The sequence below is a fragment of the Labeo rohita genome, chromosome 17 (assembly GCF_022985175.1).
Source record: "Labeo rohita strain BAU-BD-2019 chromosome 17, IGBB_LRoh.1.0, whole genome shotgun sequence".
Classification (NCBI taxonomy): Eukaryota; Metazoa; Chordata; class Actinopteri; order Cypriniformes; family Cyprinidae; genus Labeo; species Labeo rohita.
This window is the reverse complement of record NC_066885.1, coordinates 35,138,372-35,160,997: the sequence shown is the minus strand read 5'-3', so window position 1 is coordinate 35,160,997 and position 22,626 is coordinate 35,138,372. Positions and strand designations below refer to the sequence as shown.

Below are 22,626 nucleotides of genomic sequence, written 5' to 3'. Positions count from 1 at the left end.
ACAAACGGCCCTCACGGACCGGCCCAACGCTGGGTGTGTGTATGTGCGATTAGATAGTGTGTTTGTTGTTTGTGACAGTGGAAATGATGAACTGCTGCTCAAAACACAAACGTTCGGGTTAACTCTTAGAATTCAGCCAAGTTTTGGCAAATTTGTGACTTTCCTTCTTCTGATTAACACAACAGAAGATGTTTTGCAGAATGTCCAAGCTGCTGTTTTCCATATAATGAAAGTCAGTGAAGGAGTTTGCTGTTGAGCTCTAAAAATAAGGAAAAAATGTCATGTTCTGCTTTGTATGAGGAGCAGACAAACACTTCATTCCCTGACAGCCTTTCTTGATAGCTGTGGTTTTCATTCAGACATTCTGCTAAACATTTCTTTGGGTTTCAGAGAAGAAGGTTATGCTGATTTAAAACAACATGTTTTAATGTAGTTTTTGTTGCTTAAAGGTGCTGAGATGGGCAGCTTGTGTAGTTGTGTTGTTTATATTGTCACAAATGTATACTATATTATCACACAGCTCTATGCATAAAGTCAGATACATAAGTATAGCTGTATTATCTGTATACATATAGTATGCTCACATAAAGCAATATATATGGTATAACAACAAATCTCTGCTCGATTGTTTATATTGATATAAGATATTAAGATATTATGAACTTAAACTGATGTTCTGTAAAGCTGCTTTGAAATAATGTGTGTTGTGAAATGCGCTATACAAAAAATTTGCTTGGTGTTTAGATGTGCATCTGAATCTTTAGGATGGTGAAGGGTTTGTCCAGCTCATTCATGAGGTCTCTCTTTCTGTTTTGTCCTGTGGATGGGGAACGTGAACGGATGGATCCGCTCTGACCATCTCCAGAATCCAGCGTCCTGGAGAGATCACGACGACGCCACGTCCACACACTCGGCCGGCACACCGGGACCCTCCAGCGGAGGACACGCGTCGCAGAGCGGAGACAACAGCAGCGAACAAGGTGAGTCCCGTGATGTACCTGTGCTTTCATTACTGAACCATAACAGATCTGACGTAAACACTGTTTACTGCACATGCAGCCCTGTGTGTGTGTAACCTCCATTAGGATAGCAAAACTTCTTGTCAGCTACACTGTTTAATATCATCCTACAGTCCCCATGAGGAAAACAGATTAATAAAGTTTTAATTAAAATGTAGAACTGCAAATGTTTTCTGTGAGGGTCGGGTTAGAGGTAGAGTTGAGGCCCGTTCATGCCAAGAACAATAACTATAATGATAACTATATTTGCAGCCACAACAGCATAACATAACATTCTGTTTTTCTCCAAGCTTTCTGCAGCCTTAAATCCTGTCAGTGTTTTTATCATTCATCAGCTGGAAAAAAAATTGTTTTGAAAGTGATTCCAGTGACATCATCCCCCTGTGTCGTTATCATTGTGGTGTGGACTCGCTGTTCTCTTTGAGTTACAGCAATTATTAAAATTTTTATAGTTATCATTGTAGTTATCGTTCTTGGTGTGAACAGGCCCTTTAGGGTTAGGAGATAAAAAATATCATTAGCTCAGTATAAAAACTGTATAGTCCACTAATGATATAGCAATATATAATATAATATGTAATAGAAATATAATATAGTGTATGATCCATTGTGCAGCTGTGTGTGATGAAGCAGAGGAGAGTGTTATTGATCATGCTGAAGTCATAAGGACCAGTGAGCTGTTCTTCCACTGCAGTTATCGACTCTCTCACACTGGATCCAGTAACGGCTGGTCGATACGGGCTAACACACTTACGGTACGGCACGCAGAACTGCCTCCAAGTGATCCGGTCAAGCCCTGGCCCAAACTAAACCAACCAGAGAGTGAGACCGGACACAGAGAGAGACAAGAGAGAGATAGGACAGAGAGTGGACAGAGACATGACGGAATGAGAGAGCGGACAGACAGAGACCAGACAGAGAGGAGCAGGATAGCAGTCATGAGGAGGCAGAGCAGCGGTGCTCTGGTGCAGTAATGCAGCCGTCCTGCAGCGCACGGTGACCTTTCACCCCGGCTAGCAGAACAGACGCCTCATTTCTCACATTCTTGCAATTACGTTCACGCTTGAAGCGCTCGTTCACTCTCAGCAACCAGTCCACACATTCACATGAGACAGGACAAGCGTTAGTTCCTAAAAGAACGTTTTTGGGGCTTGACTTAAAATCAGTCGTTACAGAAGGATCCATCCGTCTCTGTCTGTGTGCAATCATTGCTAACTGACGACAGCAGCATGTCTGTCCAGTGTTAATGAGTTAATGAAGCCATCAGACCATCATATATCTTCACACACATGAGTGTGTTCAGTGGCATCCGGTCAAACACACTCTTTCTGTTCAACATCAGTTCACTGTGCTGGAAGCGGCTGAGAGATTTCATTTAACTGACTGCGGTGAGTGGGAATCTTCTGCCCTTTTCCAGAGCAGTTTTTTAGGAAAATGAAATATCAGTTGTGGCCCTCAGGCACTGAGATGCACACACACACACACACACACACAAGGTTTGGGTGTGTGCGTGTTGTTGTAGGTCTGGCTTCAGACTTTCTCCTCTTCAGACTTTCTTTTCTATAATGTTTAAGTTTATGCCATAGACAGAAAGACAAAAAAGTAGAAGCTAGAATCTGCATCACACACAGACAGAATGGACGTGGTCACGATCAAATACTGTTGCAGACAAATAACAAACACAGTAAAGCTCACTGAGATTAGTAAAAGCAATACCTGCTCAATTCTAGCGGCTTTATTCGCACTGCGCTGGCCCTTTAAACGAGGACGCTGTGATGTTGAGTGTTTTTTCGGGCTCTTGTTTTAGCATGCTGTGCCTGAGGGGGTCAGCCAAGAAGTCACCCTTAAGAGGTGATAATCCCATCACACTAGTCTCCAGCGCTGTTTTTCCCGGATGGCATGAGCGGTTCAGTTCTCATGAGAGTCTGACCCGTGTTTCTGTGCCGGCGAGGGGTTACTGAGGCCAGCGCTGTCTAAAGCAGTGCTTCTTAACCGGTGCAATGTGTCTCTGGTCTGTTCCGACAGGTCTCAGACTGCAGGAATAAAACAATGATAGGCGAACATAGTATACTGTAAATAATCATGCATACTTAGGATAGCAAAACAAGTAGAAAACGCTTATCTTTAATTGTTGAAATTCACCTTAGGTTTGGTGGAAAACATCAGACAGATCAACATGGACAGACTGTCTGACAGCCTCGTCCTCAAAAACCATTGATAAAACTACACATTGTCAAAGACAATACAACTCTGATGTTAAGTACAGGTTTAAACTAAAAGCCAGTGTGTGTTAATACTTACTATTGTTAATTCATATTATTGGGTTCATGCAGTTCATATAAATTCCAATGCACCATCTTATGGACGTTTTTGTTTACGTCATTGTTGAGAAGCAGTCCTGCGGGACCTTCACTGCCAGGCCCACCTGCTCATTTTGCCTATTGAAGGTGTACTTATTTGGGCATTAACCACTTCTCCTGCAGTATCGGTCCCCTCGTCCCTATTGTGTTTGTCCAACGGGTCTTACGCCCCTCCGCTCCCTAATCCCACCCGCCTCCTCCTCCCTCCAAACACCCAGAATCCTCGTGAAGGGCTTGCGCTCGGCAGTGTGGTCTCTGAAGCGCGTCACAGCGCCGATGCCCTACAGGTATCTTTGGAACGAGTGGGCGGATGAGAAAGAGATGCTGCCTTCCCGAGCACCGCTAACGTATTTATGCAAATCTTTTTGGGCATTATTGCAGATAAGCTCATTTTATAGTCTGATTTCCGCTCCCTCGTGTGCCATAATGAGTCGTCGAGCACGGGGGAGCGTGTCGGGGAAGAGTGCCAGTCCGTCCGTCCGTCTGTCCCTGCGCCGAACGCGCCGTCCTGGCGTTCCGTTTGAGGAGACGGGGATGGAGGGGTTTGATGCCGGTTAGTGCTATTAGCTCTCGTTATTGGAGGCAGCCGTCTAATAATTTCTAATTACCCTAAGGAGGTATTAGGAGTGTTAGTCAGCAAGGATAATTTCTTATTTGCACGCCTGGAGCGGTGAGCTCTCTAGAAGAACGGAGGCTAATGTGCAACAAAACAAATCAACGTGCCACGCAGGGCTGCGGGCTTCAGGGAGGAGGCCGAGATAATGCTCATTATGCATCATGATAATTCATTTAGAATGTTATCAATTTCAGAATAGAGGCCCGTGCACGCACACACAAACACACATGAACCATTAAAAAAGGATGAGGAAATGAGGCTGCTGTTCAAACACTGCCTCCTGGTCTGTTCAGGTAGCTCCAATTACACACTTCCCATGTTTTAAGGCTGTTGAATGCTAAACGCTGCCTCCTCTCTTCATTTCCTCTGATCTTAAACCCCCTGAAAATGTATTTCGTAGTGAAGCGCGAAATAAATGTTATTCCTCTGGAACTGAGTGGGTGTTTCATAGCAGAGTTTGTGGAGGACTCGACTGTGAAACTTAACTGACCCGGCTGATTGTTTCAGAGGCACACGTTGGTGTTTCTTCTTTGTGTGCTGATGACTCATTCCAAATAATTCCAGAAGCATGAATTAAGACACTAGAGTTAATGTGATTTTCTCACTTTTGAGACGCATTTTCCCGCGAGGACCGTTCTCGGTTCCATTCGGTTTTAATTGCAGCAGCCAAGCAGTACTCGTCTTTCTCCTCGCGAAGTTAGTCTGTCCACCGTTTCCCTCTGTTTCTTCTCGAAAGCATCTTTCCTCGTGCCTTCAGAACTAGAATGACTTAATCTCCTGAAACAATTGGAGGAAGTTTAAGGAGAGACCGTTTAGATGTCTGAAATGTAATACCAAACAATGGCATCTCGCGATAGCAACCGATTTTCCACATTCGACATCCTCCAGTGGAAAAGCTTTACTAGTCATGTGGGAAAACACAAGTGTAGACAAAGCACAAAACCAAACGAGACAAAAAAAAAGAAAAACATGTTGTGTTTAGCGGTGTTGCGGGGTCAGGCCTGCATTGTGTGTTTCTCGCTGGGCTGCGGTCCTCAGACAACCAACTGTCTGCGGGAGACATCTGCGAATCCGACCCTCCGACCCTCAGAAGCGCTCTGAAGTGAGGGAATGCTGCCTTTAGCCCTCACACGGCCCGCAGGACAAACTCCAGCGCTATTAAGAAACAGAGAGAGAGACAGAACAAGAGGGAGACAGGCAGAGCCGGCCGAAGTGCGTCAGAACGGTTTTGTTTCTTCCTCAAAGGCCTCGCGGTCTGCGTTCCTCAGATGCCCATGAGATCATTTTCCTTCTTTATGAGTAAAGAGCAGCTCGGTGCTGCAGAGGTTACGCTGGCCTGATGAGGAGCCGCTGTTCACAGCACCTGCTGTTGGGTGGGCCGGCGTCCAAGCGCATCGTTGTGCGGTAAATGAGTCGCGTTCCCCGCAGCTCCGGAGGCGGCGGCTGCGGCGGCTAGAGCGACCTTTGGCTGGAGATCTTTGGCGCCTCGTCTCGGTTCGTCTCGTGCTCCGTCGGGCCGCTTACGCCTCGCTGGGGTCGCTGGGTCCGTTTCCACCGAATCCGCCTCTTTCCTCGATGCGTGCAACGCGTGCATTACACCGAAGAGAAGCTGTTGTTGCTCTCTCTTTCTCGCTGCCTTTGATTTTCCTGATGGTTGAAGTCGTTGCCTCCGCTCAGGAGCTTTAGGGGAACGGCTGCATCTGCTGTTGAGATTTTACAGGAAGAGAAAATTGAAAAATCAATAAAAAGCCAAAAAAGAGTGAGACGGAAAAAAAAATACACAGAGGGCGAAAAGCAAAGGAGATAACAGCTTTGAAGAAGCAGACAGACATGAAGCTGCACGTAGATTTGAGACGTGTTTTTGGACTAATTCAGGGGCATGGCGAATTCATTGAAACACCGTAGTATAGCTGCGCCACATGCATACACCACACCCGTGTCAGGCAAGCGGTTTCCAAAATGTCTTTGTTTTATAATGACCAACAGAGGACTCAAGCGATGTAAGACAATGAATGTTAGTGGACACTCGAGTGGCGGTGATCTGAACCTGCTCCTGTTTGGTTCAAATGCAGCGCTGTTGAGCCTCTCGAATGAGTATAAGGAAGGTGAATTCAGCTCACTTTCTTGGCATTAAGATAAAATTCACCTAAATTCACCCAGCCCGAACGGAATGAGTTTCGAGTTTACCTAAAACACAGGAGACAGTCAATAGAAAACTCATCACCGACTGATTAACAGAAGCCTCTCTCTCTCTGCGTTAATGCAGTTCTGCTCATTATTTTTACATTTGTGGAAGAGTGCTTGAACACTGGGAATGACTGTGGGAAGGACAGCGGGCCGCGGTTATTGACTTGTAAAAGAGCCGGTAGAAGTGTCTGGATAAGACACGAGCTTCTCCTGCTCTTGTAAAGCAGTATCTGATTTCTCTGCTAGTTGGGTCCCCAGAGGGGCCGCTGGGCTGATGGGAGCTCACAGCTGCTGCAGAGAAGAACGCACACGTGAACTCTGGAGGTGCTCCCTACGGTGAACGGTGTCTCTGAACTACACAAGGACGCTTGTGTTCGTGCATGTCGACGTATCCTGATGCATTTGCTCACTAAATCGGGATAGATATTAATATGAATAAGATCGTGTACATTTTTTTCAGTCACAGTCCAATTTTCGGAACGTTATACCTTGTATCGTGTCAAGGCGATAGTTGGCGATACCCAGTCCTAGACAGCGGAACAGCGCAGCACCGGACAGCTGCAGCCAACGGCACGCTGACTAATTTATGAGCGCAAACTGCACATGTGCATGCGAGAGAGAATCAGAGGAAGTTTTCATTGACTCTGCGATGAGGTATCCGAGGCCCATGGGGGGGGCTCTTCGCAGTTTGAACTTCATCAGGGGCTGCGCTTAATCAATACGCTATCGGAAAAAGAATTAATTACCAAAGCAGAATAAAACAGCTGCATTTTAAACGGAGGCTTCATCAATGCTTTAATCTCCTGCTTTCAGCTCAGGTGCCCTGAGGAATCGCTCTGACCGCGTGTAATGAGGAACTCAGGGACTTTACGCCCCACACACCCCTTTCTCTCTCTCACACACACACACACACACATCTGCCTTCCTAAACTGTATCTCCATCTGCGCAAAACCCCTCCGCCCGTCCAGCGTCCCCTCCGCTGCATTCCCTTCCCACCGAATTCCAGTCTTCCCAGGGATGAGGAAGGGTATTAATGTGGAAATCTCTGCTGTAGGGCCGCTGGAGAGAGACACACATTCCTAAAGTGAAAGGGACTGAACTGTCGCCCGTCCGTGGCCCTCCCCGTCACCGTCACCCCCCCTCCACCCTTGAGCACTCCTCCGAACTGCATTTCAAGTAGGGTTGAGAAGGGGTTATGGGTGATGAATTGGGTTTTTAGTGAGCTCATTAGGAAGCCAAACAGAGTCGAGACGCAGCGGAACGGAGTGGGGCCGCGGTGCAGCAATCAGTTCTGCTTGCTTTGTTCCGTGCCTCCAGGACATTTGTGAGCGAAAGTTCAGGGCAGACGGCTGATGAGAGAGGCCTGCCGATTGGAGCCCACGATCTGATGGTTGACTTGTTGGTGTAGAACCTTTAATTCGGCGGCCTCTTCGCGTCTCGTGTCCTAAAGGCCGCGGCGCGCCCTCGTAAGCCGAAGGCGGAGCGGAGCGCGCGTAATAAGTCCAAGGTGTCTGCCGAGTCTGTGTTAGTCCAAAGTGCAATTGAGGGTGGAGAATCTCCGTAAATACAGGTTTTGTGTGGTGACGTTTAGAATCGGACCCTCGACAATCTCATGGTTCGGGGCAGGACTTTGATCCCTTCTCTTTGAGGTGAATGAAGCCGGATCCAGCGCAGCTTTGTTTCAGCCTTTCAGTCGTGTGGTTTATAATGGCGCGCTCATAGGCCGTAGAAATCCTGTTTTGGTGAAAATTGATGTAATTTGCTATAGTAATTATCTTAGTAATTAACTCTCTAATGACTGCGGTGTGAAAGTGCTGCGGCTCCTCCAGTGGCTCTCATGTGCGCAGTCATTATACGCTCTCCATCGTAATACAAGCTTCAGAGTGTGCTGATACTGACTGGAGAGAGAGAGAATAGACTTGGATGCACCTCAGTAACCTCTGGGGCCAATTATTGTAATTTGATTTGGAAGACAGGCTGCAGGAAGAGTGTAGGGTGTGTGTTGTGGGGCATGTAGCATGTGTTGGGGTGTGTTTAGGGGCCGTTGGAGTGTGCTTGGACTCTAGTGGGTGTGAGCAGTCTCTAAACGTTCAGTTTTATCACCAGACATTCATAGGCATCACAACAAAAGTGCTTATTTAATGAGCTCCATCACACATTGACTGGCATCAGTCCGGCCGTATGGCAGTGGTTCCCAACCACGTTCCTGAAGGTTCCTTTCTCTCACGCACCCATTTCATGTCTTGGAGTCTCTGCTAATGAGCTGATGAGTTGTATCAGGTGTGACTGTTTAAGAAGACATGCAAAATGTGCAGTGTTGGTGGTACTCTGGGAATGTGGTTGGGAACTACAGGCAGCAGAGCTCCTGCCCCGCATCTGTGCTTGTTTTTGCATTAGTGTTGAATTAGTTGTCCTTACAGCATAGGTTCATGTGCAGCTTCCTTAAACCGTCTCTCGGGATGTTGTTTCCCTGTGATTGTCTTTCGCACGGGCCAGAAGCTCAGAGATGCAGGAAACAGCCGCAGCACTTAATGTCTCATAAACTCATCAGAGTGATTAGCGGACTAATGAAGAGACGAGATGAGGGGCGGCGGGAATGCAGCGCTACGATCAGACGCCGTCCCTCCAAGGCCCTGTTTATGATGTAATGAGATAATTGCCGTTACAGGTAGCAGGTTAATTACACGTGTAATTACTCAAGCGTTTCGCGCAGGCTCTTCTGAAGCACTATTGGCGTATGATTATCATCTTCAACCTTTGAATGCCGACGCTCCTTTTGCTTTGTCCTTTCATTCGCGAGGCCGTTGTGTTAAAGGTTTTAAACATTGTTTCCCCATGATGCCTCATGAGCCAAACATTTTCATTCTCTCAGCACAGGGTTTGGAGATTCAGTAATCCGTAGCATTCCTGGGATGAGACTGACGTGACTCTGTGTGTGTGTGTGTGTTATTAAGCCGCTTCCTTATACAGACGTCTAATTAAAGCGTTTTATTCCACTTCATTTACAACCAAAAGAGAAGCTTTAGTTCTTCAGCGCAAACAACCGCACATTACATCTGCAGGAAAACAACATGGCGAGAGTGACTGTGAGAGCGCAGCTGTCCGAGGACACGAGTGTTTGTGCAGATGTGTGCGTGAAGGTTATTTAGAGCTAAATGTTTAAACTGTTGCTCGTGTATGTTTTTGGAGCAGCGGTTGACTAGTCTATTAGTTCTGCTGCTAGTCTGTGTTGACTATATTGTGAAATTGTACAACATACTAAAGTACAACTTTGAATTTAACCAGTAATGAAGAAAATGAAGCTGAAACTCATGAGCGGATGAGTCATTAGCATAAGGTAAACACTGACCCACCGACTGCTGTTCTGGATGAGAGGACTAGTGAATGTGAGTAGTCATGTTGGGAGCAGGGCTGAGGTGTGCGGTCTGTGTTTGCGGGTGAGTGCAGCGGTCTGGATCACTGCTCTCCACCACGAGCAGCCTCAGCTCACTCCGTGAGGAGCAGGAGCGCTCCTGTGGACGCCGTCTCAGCAGGAGGCTGTAATTAGTGTCTTTAAGCTCAGCCTGTGACGGCACTGCCTCCGCGTTCATGCCCCATTAGCCTGAAACAAATGTCCGAGCCAAACAAATCGGTGACTGCGACACTCTCTTCGAGACAAAGGGTGGAAAATGTGAAGCGCTTCAGCCCACTTGATTTGCCTTTTTACTCTTTTCCCATTGCAGTTGTTGTGATTACATGTGCTGTATAATAACACGCTCTTATCGTCAGCACAGCGTCAATCTACTGCTCAACTCTCAACGAACTGTTCTGCTCCAGTGTCAACAGAACATTTGACATCCTGCAATTATAACATCGAAAAGCTATTACTACCTAATGTTTTGTTGATACAAATCAATGTATTTAGGTTGATTCAGCAATATTAAATAATATATTTTAAATAATAATTTAAGTGCACTGGAACACTCGACTGACCAGTTGCCAGGAACAATTTAATTTAATAATTAATCTTTAATGGTGAGAAACATTAGTCTGAGTTTTACAGTCATTTTTGCTATTGTCTATTTTATGCGGGTCAGTGGGATCCAGTTTAATGTGGACACACACACTGTCTCACTCCAGTGCACATGTACACAGTGGTCACGTTTAAGCCAGAAAGAGGCAGAGAGAGAGTGAGAGAGAGAGAGAGAGAGAGAGAGAGAGAGAGGGCATGTTTTTTCCTTCTCCAAGGGTACTGCTTTTCCAAAAGTGCCTGGGGCGAGACTGCAGCACCTCGTCTCCCGGAGGCCTTTGGGCGTCTCCTAATAGCCACCCCCCCCTCATCTGCCCCCATCTCAGAGGTGCATGATGGGATACTTCCCCTTCCCCCTCTCCTCTTCTCCTCGTGTCGTCCTCATGTTTTGTGCTGGAGTTCACATCCGCACAGGTTCAAATGGCAGAGTTGCCAGGGAACAGTCAGAGGCCATTAGCGTTTGGGACGATTCGCCCTGCGGCGCTGCAGCGCTAACCAATGCGCGGGGGGGCCATGTAGATTAGCAGCTTCACATGTAATGAGCAAGTTTGCCCTTTCTTTTCTTTTCTTTTCTTTTCTTTTTCTTTTCTTTTCTTTAATCCCGTCACATCATTTTTTTGATTATTTCCACTCCTTTGACTCACTGTCGTGTGTGTGAGCATATTTTCACTAGTGACAGAGTGATATATACCGACCAGTTTATTGGCTGATTTCTGGACAGATTATTGGTATCAGCTAAAAACACACTCTGTTATCAATGCCCGAATGTACCAACAGGATAATTGTGTAAAAGCAGTGTCCACTGCATTTCTACAATTTTGTGTACATTTCATTCTCTGCATTATGTCCTTGATTTACTCTGATCTAGATCTGTTGGACACACACTGATCTCCAGACGTGAGTGTGTGTTCAGTTTGTGTACATATAGATTTGGTGATCAGTGAGTTGCTGTGTGTGTGTGAGGGGCGTCTGGTTTCACCCCGAGCGGTCAGGGGCCGTAGGGTAATGAAGCGACGGGTCGGTCTGTAAATACACGTGGGTCGCTCTGGCCGCTGTGAGCAGTAGGCTATCGTGTTGCAGTGAAAATGGAAACGTCAATAAAATTAATCTGGCCACCTTTTGGCCTGGACTGCTCGCTGTGGTCCACTCATAACACACCACAACAAGACAAGTTTACACTCCCAAACACACACACCTCCTCCGGTGTTGTCATTAGAGCAAACGAGTGAACTCGCACTCCGTTTGGCCTACGTTTGACCACCGCACGCGGTCAAGCGGTGGCTACGACGCAGGTCCGGTGTTGTTCCGAGCGTCTCTGAACGTGCAGTTTGAATGAGTGTGGATTTTGGGCGTTTGATGCTTACGAGAGTACAAACCCCTACACGCCCTTCGTCCATCTGTGAGGTCACATCTTTAGCACAGGTCCACACGGCGAGGGCAATAAAACAGCACTAGAGAGAAAAATAATAGATTAAAACAGAGAGGGGAAGGAAAGGCTTTCAACTGTCCTTGTATTCTTCATGTATTTTGCATTTGATTACGCCACCCATCGGATCTGTTCTCTTTCCTCCTTTTTAAAGTGATTAGTTGAAATATTAATGTGTGATTATTGCTTATATAGGTGCGCGTGATTGATGTCTCCCCAAAAACAGAGAGACGTGCAAGTGTAAATTTGTAGAATATCGCAGCGCAGTGCAGGAGTTTTTCAGATACATAATTTAGATGCCCTGAAGGAAGGCTTTCAAGGCATTTTCGCCCAAGGCCAAGAAAAAATAACTGACTTTTAAAAGTAAATCATTTTTGCTAATGCACAATTAATGGCAGAGGAGAAAGAAAGTAAGTCTGGGAAGTAGGTTACGAAGAGACCCGACCTGCCCTCACACGTGCACAAGACGGACATCGGCGTAGGAGCCTAAGACGTGCTCGTTATATGCAAATGAGGCGCAGGAAGGGGAGGGGCTGCAGGGTCATGTGTTTGTGTTTATCACATTGTAGCTTTTGTCTTTGCACCAGTCCTTAGTATTCCTGCATGATGTCGCGCAAAATAAGGATCTGACGTAAGGGTGCCTCTGTTTTTTAGGATTAATGTATGTTAATGTGCATGAATGTGGGCCACGTTTCTAAAAAGCTCTCCTTTTGTCCAGGAGATGGTTTAGACAACAGCGTGGCCTCACCCGGCACGGGCGACGATGACGATCCAGACAAGGACAAAAAGCGTCAGAAAAAGCGGGGCATCTTCCCCAAAGTCGCCACTAACATCATGCGGGCATGGCTCTTCCAGCATCTCACAGTAAGTCTCATTTTTTCTCTTTGTGAACTTTTTCAATCTGTGATTGGGACAACGTGAGCTGTAAGTGCTGAGACCTCACAGTGAACTTTTATTGAAACTCTTATAAACTAGAATCAATGCACAGTCATCGACATTTGTACAGCAGGTAGATCCGGCCCTCAAATCTGATTGGACGTTGAAAGAATGCAAACAGCACTGGAACTTTTCACTGTTTGTTTCACTCCACCTGACCGTTACTCAGTGACACGCAACGGCTGATCCTGGTTTGTCTCCATTTGGAACAGTTTTCATTTGAGCGGCAGAAATAAATTATTTAGCTATATTGTGTGTGTAATGTCATTCAATATTAATTTCAGTATCAGAATATAAGCAATTTCACACTTGCAGTAAGTGCTGCCTAGTGTATACAGCCAAATCACAGCTGCAGTGCCGCTCACAACAAATGCGAGTGTGCTGTTACTAATTAACTGATTAAGTGATTGACCACTCTAGCTCTGATAATGCTGTTTTTCATCAATTCTTCCCAAAGAACATTAGTAGGGCTCGGGTCTTTGCCGGTCCAAACGCTAGTTGTTGTGGCACAAGGAGAGTGTGTTGCGTGTGTGTCAGTTTGGAGAGGTGGCACGTGGGGTCGTGTTCCATCGGCCTCTCTGATGTCACGACTTCATCCACGGCTCAGGATATATCGATCGGGACAGGAAGGGTCGGGTTTCTGAGGGAGGTGCTGCCGTCCCTGAGCACGTGAATGCAGCGTGTGCTCCACAGGAAACTGAAAACGGCCGCTGTGTTAGGGCTGCGTGTGTGAGGGACGTGCCCTATAACTGCCCAGACGCCCAACTGCGGTCCGAGTCTGGACCCGGTGATCTAGCCCGACCCAAAATAATAACGCTCCTTAAATACAGCTAATGCAAAAGGCTGTAAATCCATTAGAAACTGCTGCGGGATAATCAGAGGCGCTGAACTCTGCCATGCGCTTATAACTCTCATCATCATCAGAATGACTCCACCGCAGCCCAATTTGACAGACAGACAAAGACGCTTCGCTTTTCTCTGCTTTATTCCTGCGCTCTTTTCATTTGTCGTCCCCTTCACACTCTCAGAACCGCTTGGCGCGCTTGTGTGTAAAGCAGCGAAGAGGGAGGCGTCAACCCACCACCTACCTCGCCGCTTTTACCCACAAACGCCTCTCGCTTCATTCACTCGGCTCCATATCACGCAGGAATTTCGCGCTTTTTTCAGAGATCATTAGGCGTCTTTACTGGCAGCTCAGGAGATCCCCATTCACGACATTCACGAGAGACGCACTCCTGCTTCCTTTAGAATTGTTTTAAACGACATGAAAACACAAGGAGAATTTTCATTAGTGGAATTGCAGAAGTTTCCGTCGTCCTTTTAGACGTTTCTCTCATTTCGGAGTCTTTTATGAGCACGAGCAATAATCCATCCTTTTTAACCCACCTTTCTGTTTTTTTCCATCCTTTTCCGACCAAAGAGACTTAATTGAATTATCCCGAAGTAGCGACCGCAGCCCCCCGCGCAATCCTTTACACCGCACGGCCGTGCCACACACTAACACATCAGGCCTTTTATTTTAATTTGTTAAGCAAATGTATTTTCCAGTTCAGGATGCATTTGTGTGCGGGTGAATTCATGGGGACTTTGGCCCTGAATGGCCCGTAGCGGCAGCTCTCCATTCAACCATTCATTGGAGGGGGCAAAAGAAAAGCGGCGAGGTTGTATTTTCTCAACCGCGGGGCCAAAGCGGAGCTGCTCTTCCATGAGCGGTGGGGGTCCCTTTACATATGTTCTCAACATTGAGCCATTGTCACCTATTCTAAGGGGCTCAAAAGGACGTAACCCCTTCCCTCCCCCCGTTTCCATCCCCCGCACTCACAGAAGAAAACGCGCCGCCTAACAGTTGCAATTGTGGGCTGAAATCGATGGCCTCCTCTCCCAAGGAACAGTCTCCCTCTCTGATGCCCTCTCTGAGTCCAAGGGTGAAGTCTCTCTGAGCCAGTCCCACAAGGGTGTGAAGGACGACCCCGCAGGAGATGCGTGTGGCACATTCAGCTCATGCAGAACCCGAGAGTTTGGGTCAGAATGCGCTGCAGTTGAAGCCCCAGAGATGTGCTCTTCCTCCTGTAGCTCTCTGGATCTTTTCCAGTGCCATTAGTGGGAGGAAATCCCAGCAGGCTGCTGTAAGCTTTCCCATACGGCACAGAGCTTATGTTATCGGAAAGATAAACTCCACTGTGGGGTGTATTGCTCTATTAGGCTTCATATTTAATGAACAAGACAGAGAAGAACCTTCTACGCGGCTCAGAGAGAGAGAGAAGCGGCGCGGCGGTGAAGTGTAGTTTGCACTGACATCGCTGCAGGGTCACCCAACAGTTTAATGGAGACAAACTTTGAATCCTCCCAATTAGTCCGTTGGCGCCCTCAGCGTGTCTCCTGCTAAGATGAGGGTCAGCCTGCAATGAAAACAGGAAGCACTCAGATACAAAGATAGCACTCCAGGCCTGTGCTGTCCTTTCACTTGGGTAAACCTTCAAAAAGCTGTGAAAATAAATAGGGTGGTTTCAGCAGGGCGGCCTGAAATGCGACTCAACCAGTGGCATGAGTTTGGGGCGGGACTGTCGGGGGAAAACTGAATATTTGTTTGAAAATAAAGTAGGGCAGGACTAATTCAGAAATCCACCCGATCTTTATCCTTTTATCCATCTGGATTAGATTTGCTCATGAAAAGTGAGCTGTGATATTATTGGCTAAGGTTATTTTTACCCAATAACACAGACTTTACGTCAGCTGAAGAGTCATTTCAGTGGTGCAGAAAGTTACTACGTAATGTGTTCTACAGTTATTAAACATAGGGGCATTTAATAAAGAGGGCTGATTTGTCGATGGAAACATCCTCAAGCAGTGACGTAGCAGCAATCGCATCACATGTTAATTTCTCATCTGCCGCCTTTGATTCACCAGTGAAAAACCTCATCAGATAAATGTGTAAACAAATAAACAGGATCAGCCAGTGATCAGCCTGCAGAGTCACACAGTAAAGCAAACAGATTCGTTCTTGAGGCCCGTCTCAGACTAAACATTTGGGCTGATTTGCTCTGACTGCAGCTGTTTGCATGTCTGATTCACGTCAGTGTTGATTTCTACTGCAGCACATCTGACAGTAGTTTCAAACAATGGACATACACGCACAAACACAAAAAGCACACTTAAAAACCTCAGTCAAATTCTTCCTCTCTCTGTCTCTCTCTCTCTCACACACACAGAAACTTGAAATGTGGTCAGTAGGTTCTCTTCACCCCCGCCGCACATAAGCTCGGGGTTTCCTCAGGAGAGGTTTCCTCCCTCGCTGTGTGCTGTAATGCAGGGCATTCTTAAAGCAGCGGTTTCATTTAAGGCCCAGCGAGGTTGTTTTGTGACGCTCCGGGGGGTTGCAGTGGGGCAACACTAATCTATCATGGGCTTGTTTGTCCTCTGTCACCAGTGAAGCCTATATACCAGATCTGTTTAGTGTGAAGAACCTGAAGAACAAGAACATAAATTACCCTGATGAAACTTCAAATGTGTGTACTATTAAACCTGATGTGTTATTGAGCAAGTTACTAGTTTTTATCATTACGACAGTTTTGCTAACTTTAACTGTGCTGATCAGCAATATTCTTAGCATATGTGAAAGTGAAAACTGGCCATAGAAGAAGCCATTTTACACGAATGTGTGCTTTTGCACCCCTTGTGGCAATGCTGAGAATGTGATGCACTATCCTGTGTGCTGGATAGTGACCCTACAGTAAGGACACACTGTGGCTGCTGTCTGCCATTTGTTCTGTTGATTCCTTCTAGTTGTAAATCAGGTATGTCACTGTAAACAGCACACTGCTACAGTCAGAACCTCTGAATCAGAGTGGCTGAAGGTTCATGTGTCCACATCACTATTTCGTTCTTGCAGGTTGGGGAATTAAAAGAGAAGCTACATCCACCTTCCTCTGACTTAAAGGGGTCCTATTATACCTTTTTAACTTTTAAATCTCAAAGTCCACTCCAAAGGGAGATATTTCGTTTTTAAAAGATCCCTTTACAACGAATGGCTCCTTTGGACTACAGCAATGTTTTCTGGGTGCTGTGATGTCCACAACGCGGCACATTAGAATATCATTAAAATAATTCCTAACCCTAACCCACGGAAATTTGAATGGGGAATTGGCCTAACTTTAGTGATGCAGCGCGGACGTGACGCAGATGTGTGCAGAACAGGGGGTCAAAATACATTCCGAGGCGTGGCTGTTATAAACACAAGCACTGGTTAGAGTGGCTGCGATCAGCTCTGGTGGCCGTGTCAGAGCCATAACACGCCGCAGATGTGCACTGTGTGGTTAGAGATTTATTCATCATACAGTGTAGGTAGCTTCACTTATAACACAAGTGGTTTTTTTTTTAAATGCATAAACTTGCATTAGAATAGGCTAGGCTAATCAGTGATGATGTTCTTTGATAATGTTAATGTTCTGTAGCTGCCTTTTGAATAACTAAGGAAATGTAAGCATTATAATTAGTATATTATAATGTTTTATTTCAACTGTTGTCATGTTAAATGCAAATTAAGTCATATTAAAAACATTAGGTTGCGTTTAGCCTTATGCTGGAGCTGATTTCGGGCAATGAAATTAAGTATGTAAATAAATAAATTAGCATGATAATATCGTGTGTCGGTGACAATAGGACCCTACACTACTGTAGCGTCAACTATACCTTAATATATCCTCTTAACTATAATGGAGCCAGGGTTGCCAGGTTTTCACAACAAAACCCACCCAATTGGTACTATCGCATTTAAAGGGGGGTCCCCCGTTCAAAATCGCATTCTAGGGGATAAAATACAAGTTTTTTTGCTGGGGTTCCCCTGGTAAATTCGTATTTCAGGGGCTACATATGACATTTGGGGTCGCTTCAACCCACGGACATCAAAAACAACCTGCGGCAACAGTGTTAAAGTAGCTCAATTGGCAACATTAAATGGAGCAGATGGAACTTGCTGCTTTGGCAAGGGGTGTGGCAGTACTGAAACACCGTTTAAGCTGTTCGCCAATCACAATGCACTGGGACAGCTAACCAATCACAACACATTTCATTTTTCGTAAGGCGGGCCTTCATTAAACCCGGAACTAATATAGCCATTTGTGCCAGGCTGGGGAAAAAGGTATTGTAATAATAATGCGTTTTTTTTTTAACCACCAAGCATGAGAGCATGTTTTAGTACACCCCCAAAACAAAATCAAGACTTTGTAAAAGAGCATAATAGGACCCCTTTAACAATAGCTGCTGTCCGTGTGTGTTTGCAAATCTTGATTATCAGAGTGGCTGGGAAGAGGCTTTGGCATCAACCAGCATTTAGCATTATATTGCTCAGCATCAACATTCACTTTGCCCATTAAATTCATGTCTGTTGTAGGTGAGATTTAAAGCTCCGCAGCGCACACTAACTTGCTTCAGCATTCATAGGTGCAGTTTAGGCAGCAATGGCAATGAAAGTAAATTTGATTGTACTCTGATTTTAGGCACTTTAATGGGATTTTCTTTCAGATCTCTGTGTGTCCTTGTTTAGAACTGTTGCAGCTGAATATGGCAGTTTGCAATAGCATTTTGAACCTAAAAGCAATTGCTCTGTCTTTATCTTGTCTTTGAGCATCATCCTGTATGTTGTGTAAGTTATGGCATGTTTATCATGTTTTGATGCTTTTCAGAGATAAATGAGTCTCTCTGAACCTCAGAGACAGAGCGAAATCTTTCAGTTGAGGGATGACCTTGCTGACACTTGGAATGTTCCTACATACCCAGACTGAGTCGGTATTAATAAAGATGGCTTGAACAGGCTGGAACACGCTGTTCCGTGCATGTGTATGTGAGGGGAATGCATCTGCTCTGACCTGAAGATACACATAAACAGTGAGGAGTACAAGAACTTCAGTTTACTAACTCTAGATCTCACTGGACAGCTCAAACTGACCTCAACCCAGACAAGTACGGAAGCGAAGGTGCCAATGCCTGTTGATTGCGATCGTGTGGTGCAGATTTGTTGTTATTCAGGAAGCTGTTATAAAGAGTTTATGTTAACGTTTAAATGTTATAAACCTGTGATGGCAGAAGACGCTCATTCCCTCTATAAGCTATAAGTAATAAATTACGTTTGTGTGAAATCAATGTTTACACAGAGTATGTCTCAGGCTGAAAAGAGGGAGGATCTAGGGGTGTGGTCAAAGAAACAACTCAGACGTAGAAGCGGAAAACTAAGAAAGGTTTGTTGTGTGTGTGGAGCAAAAATCAAAACCAGACTGCGTTTCTCTGTTTAGTTTGTCAGGGGACTGGCGCTCCTCTGAATCCCAGAGCTCTATTTCTGCTCTGTGATCTTCCCGCCCATTCTCTGCTGCTGTTTTTATTCTGTTTTGTTTTTCCAGCACTTCTCCTCATGGGCCTCCCTCTGAGCTCTGTCTGCACCTCCTTTCTATTTCGTAATGAGACCGAGCGCTGTGACTGCACAATATCAGTTCATATCTTGAATGGTGCATGATAGGCAACAAACAAAACGCACCAATTTGCTGTGGTTTCCGTTCAGCCTCCCAAGACGTTGGCAAACTGAGGCCTTCCGAGGCCTGTGCCACCACATCGTGCTGCCTCTATCTGATCCTCACAGCTCATAAAGGAGTTTTTCACAATGACTTAAACTGGTGAGCTGTATCAAAAATATCCACAACATGCCCAAGAAAGAAGGCTAAACGAAAGACAGATATCCTAATCAAACCGGAGCATTTTGGCTCCAGATTTGAATGCATGTGAATATTGATCAGATCGTAGTAGTTGTAATGTCCCTGGGGCATGACAATCCTGCTCAAATCTACAGCGATTTAGATAAAGAGACTTGGCGAGACATTGCGGATTTCAGCAAGCAGAACCTCCTCCTTCTTTCTCCTCCTCCTCTCCCTCTTCAACTGGGGTGCAGAGGAAAAGCAGGGAAAACCTGTAATTACACACATTCTTCTGAATCTCCCTTAATGTTCATTATTTAAAACCGGCGGCAATTACAAGTTCAGAGGGGCTTAGAGGGCCAGCAACCCGCATAATCGCCAGCAAATGAAGTATAGCATGTTCACGGCAGCGGAGCGCGCTGCTAGGGGGGTGAATCATACATTTCCATACAGGCACAAATCTCTGCCACCTCGGGGCCCGGCGTGCACTATCCCTGCCTCGCAATCCTCTTAGCCACGGCTTTTTGTCTGTCTTCACCCACCAGCAACCCTCCGACATAGAAAACGTATCGAACTTCACCCTGGCTTATGTCGTACAATCACTGCTGTTTGTCCTTATGTTTATGGCTGCCAGGCCGCCCACCCTCTCCTCCAGATTACTCCGCTCTGCTTCTCTTTCTCTTGCTCCCACCTGACGACACATCCACGTGATGTATGCGCAGGAGTGAGTGTGTCCCGGCAGGTGTATCTCGGTTACCTTCGGAGACGGTAGCAGCAGCTAATTCTGTCCACAGGTGACTCTTTGCACATCGAGAGGAGGGCTCGTGAGCCCAGCAGTTAGCTCTGGTTTCAGAGCCGCCCAACCGGCGGTCATTGTATTCATCCTCCTCTACATCTACACCTCCACACAAGGGGCTCTCCATGCTCTCTCTGTGCCGTGTTTATCTGCTTCCTCTGTCCTGGTTCAGTGCTGCAGGTCACCTTTCTTTCTTTTCGGCTTTCGTGCGCCACCCCCGGTCAGCTGTGCTGCTGTTTGCATTAGGGATCTTTGATAAAATCTCCATAGGGACCTGCTCTAGTGCTCACACCATTTCCTGCCTTCTGCTCTCATTGTTTGTCTCGCTTGTGTGGGGAACGTACAACTCCCACCTGAATTCAATAAAACGTTGACGCTCCTTGGCGTGGCAAACAGCAGACAGTTCATTTTTCATTCAGCAAAATCTCCTCAAAAGGAAGCGAAGGCTGGCTGTTTCATTAAGTGGCCCATCCAGGCAGACACGTGCACCACAGCAGAGCCCGTGTTTGCCCAAGCAAGTGTGCATATTAGAACGGAATCCATGGGGAGATTAATGGGCTACTGCCTCTGTACCATTGATTATCTCCACGCCATTTTTCCCTCTTCCTGCACACATATTAAAAAGTAATGAAGCCTATGGAGGAAAGGAAGGCGAGACTTCACGCATCATTTTACGTTATCTGGACTCTAACAGCGAGGAATCTCTTTAAGGCATGGTTTGAGAAGAATTAAGTAAACAAATGTGGAATATGCCTTTGAAACAAGCTGTGGCGACTGGAAAAAAATGTGCTTAAGCAAAGACAAGCCCCTGACACATGGAGGGAACTCTGCAGATGTTAGCAATTTTGTTATGCAGCTTTCCTAACCTTACAACGAGACCTCAATTGCTGCATTGGATTTAGTAACCGATGACAGTAATGGAAATGTTGAAGAACATCAGAAGCACCCAGGATTAGAGTGATCTACAAAGCCAGTTCAATAGTCTGTTGTAGGTCTGTGGATAAATGGCAGTCTATGCTTTGCTTACTGTTTGCGAAACATGGATGCTCGAGCCAGCGCCGTGCATCTCCATTCTGTTCTCCTCTGTCATGGCCCTGCTGGCGGGGGGGGGGGGGGGCAGGGTTGCCACTTTCAGGAAAATAACTTCCTGAGACATTACGTGAATCAGCAGACAGCCCTATGGCCCAGACCTTCCCGAGAGTCTAAACTCTGGAGTTAAAGGTGAGGAACCACATTGAAAACCTGATGGGAAACAGTTTTTCCTGCCCTGCAGAGCTTTATTTTGAATGCTCTTGGCTTCATTTGGTTTTAGTATGTGGTAATGACTTCTGCACTAGATCTTCCTCTACAGAGCCCAACCCTCAATGGCATAGCCATTACGGAAGCACTTTTACCATTATAGATTCCCGTCAGTCCAGGCTGACCGTACTGCGCTTGACGCTGCAATGGATCATGAATTATTGTGGAGCGGCAAGGCAAGGGATCAAGTAAGGGAAAAAAGGGAAGAATTAGAAGCAACCGCATAGAAAATACGTAAACACACAATGGAAGGGACACAACAACAGCTGTCTTACACCTCAAGCAGGCTTCTCTGCAAAATGATTGGAGAGGAGCGGGGCTTGGGTTACATTCCTGAGATGGGGATAGCTGGTGTTGGTTTCAGAGGTGGGGGCAGGTGGTGGGGGTGGAGACAGCTCAACAAGTTGTTGAAAAGAACACAGACGCTTGTCATCAGCCTCCAGAGCAGGGAGCCATCTGAGTGCATTTTAGTTGCAGAGGTTAATGACCTCCCTTTGCTCTTCCGTCCTGCTGGAGTCCAGTGCACCAGCAGCACTCTGCTGTGTTTGAGCTCGCAGTTCTTGCTTGTGGCCTGGATCAGTCCAAAAAGCTGTAAGTGGATCCTGACAATCCCTTTTTATCTCTCCCTCTAGGGCAGCGCGTAAACTTTCAGAGTAACGACGGTGTTTGGATTACTGTAGCTCCCTTTGATGCCTCGGTACGCTCCATGCAAAGTGCAGAAAGACAGAGCCAGCACTGATATTCACTTTTTTTTTTTAATTTGCTGGCTTAGTGGACCTACTACATCTGCTACAGGGACAGTCCACCCCGAGCAATGTGGGGTCAAGTTCCTTGCCCAAAGGCACAGTGATAGGGAAACTCAATCCTGTCATGAATCGCTCCTTTTGGGGTTTGAACAACCCTGCAGTTATTGCACAACTACCATTAGAGTTGTTAATCTGCTCCGATATTCGAGGTTGCGGTTCTCACCAACCTTTCAGGTTTCAAGCGTTCTTTCGACCTATGCAGTTTCATCAGGTAGGAAACGGTTAGCTAAAAAAAGAAGAAAGCAGGCTACATTTCTTATTTGCGCTGCCTGTTGACCCCCATCCACTAATAAACGGTAAGCTGAGCAAGCTGTTGGTCATCCTCTCATGGGATTGTTGGGTAGCTGCCAGTTTCCTGCTTGCTTTGTCAGTGGATAAAGTCGGTAACAAACGAGAAGCCTACAGCCAAGCCGGTCAGTCAGGTCAGAGGTCAGCAGGCCTCAGGGCAGGATTGAGCAGAGGAGCACTATGGGGAGACCGCAGGCGGCTGG

General features: G+C 46.3%; 1 protein-coding gene across 5 annotated transcripts in view; it reads left to right on the top strand.

The window, feature by feature from the left end:
- Nucleotides 1-22,626, top strand: part of meis2a (Meis homeobox 2a) — a 60,292-nt gene that overhangs the window by 10,186 nt on the left and 27,480 nt on the right. For 4 of the 5 annotated variants that reach the window (XM_051133605.1, XM_051133604.1, XM_051133603.1 and 1 more), the window contains exons 7-8: nucleotides 866-980; nucleotides 12,337-12,482. In XM_051133605.1, coding sequence (XP_050989562.1) covers nucleotides 866-980; nucleotides 12,337-12,482 — 261 coding nt within the window. The remainder of the gene's footprint in view (nucleotides 1-865; nucleotides 981-12,336; nucleotides 12,483-22,626) is intronic. The other variant, XM_051133602.1, reaches the window with a different exon arrangement.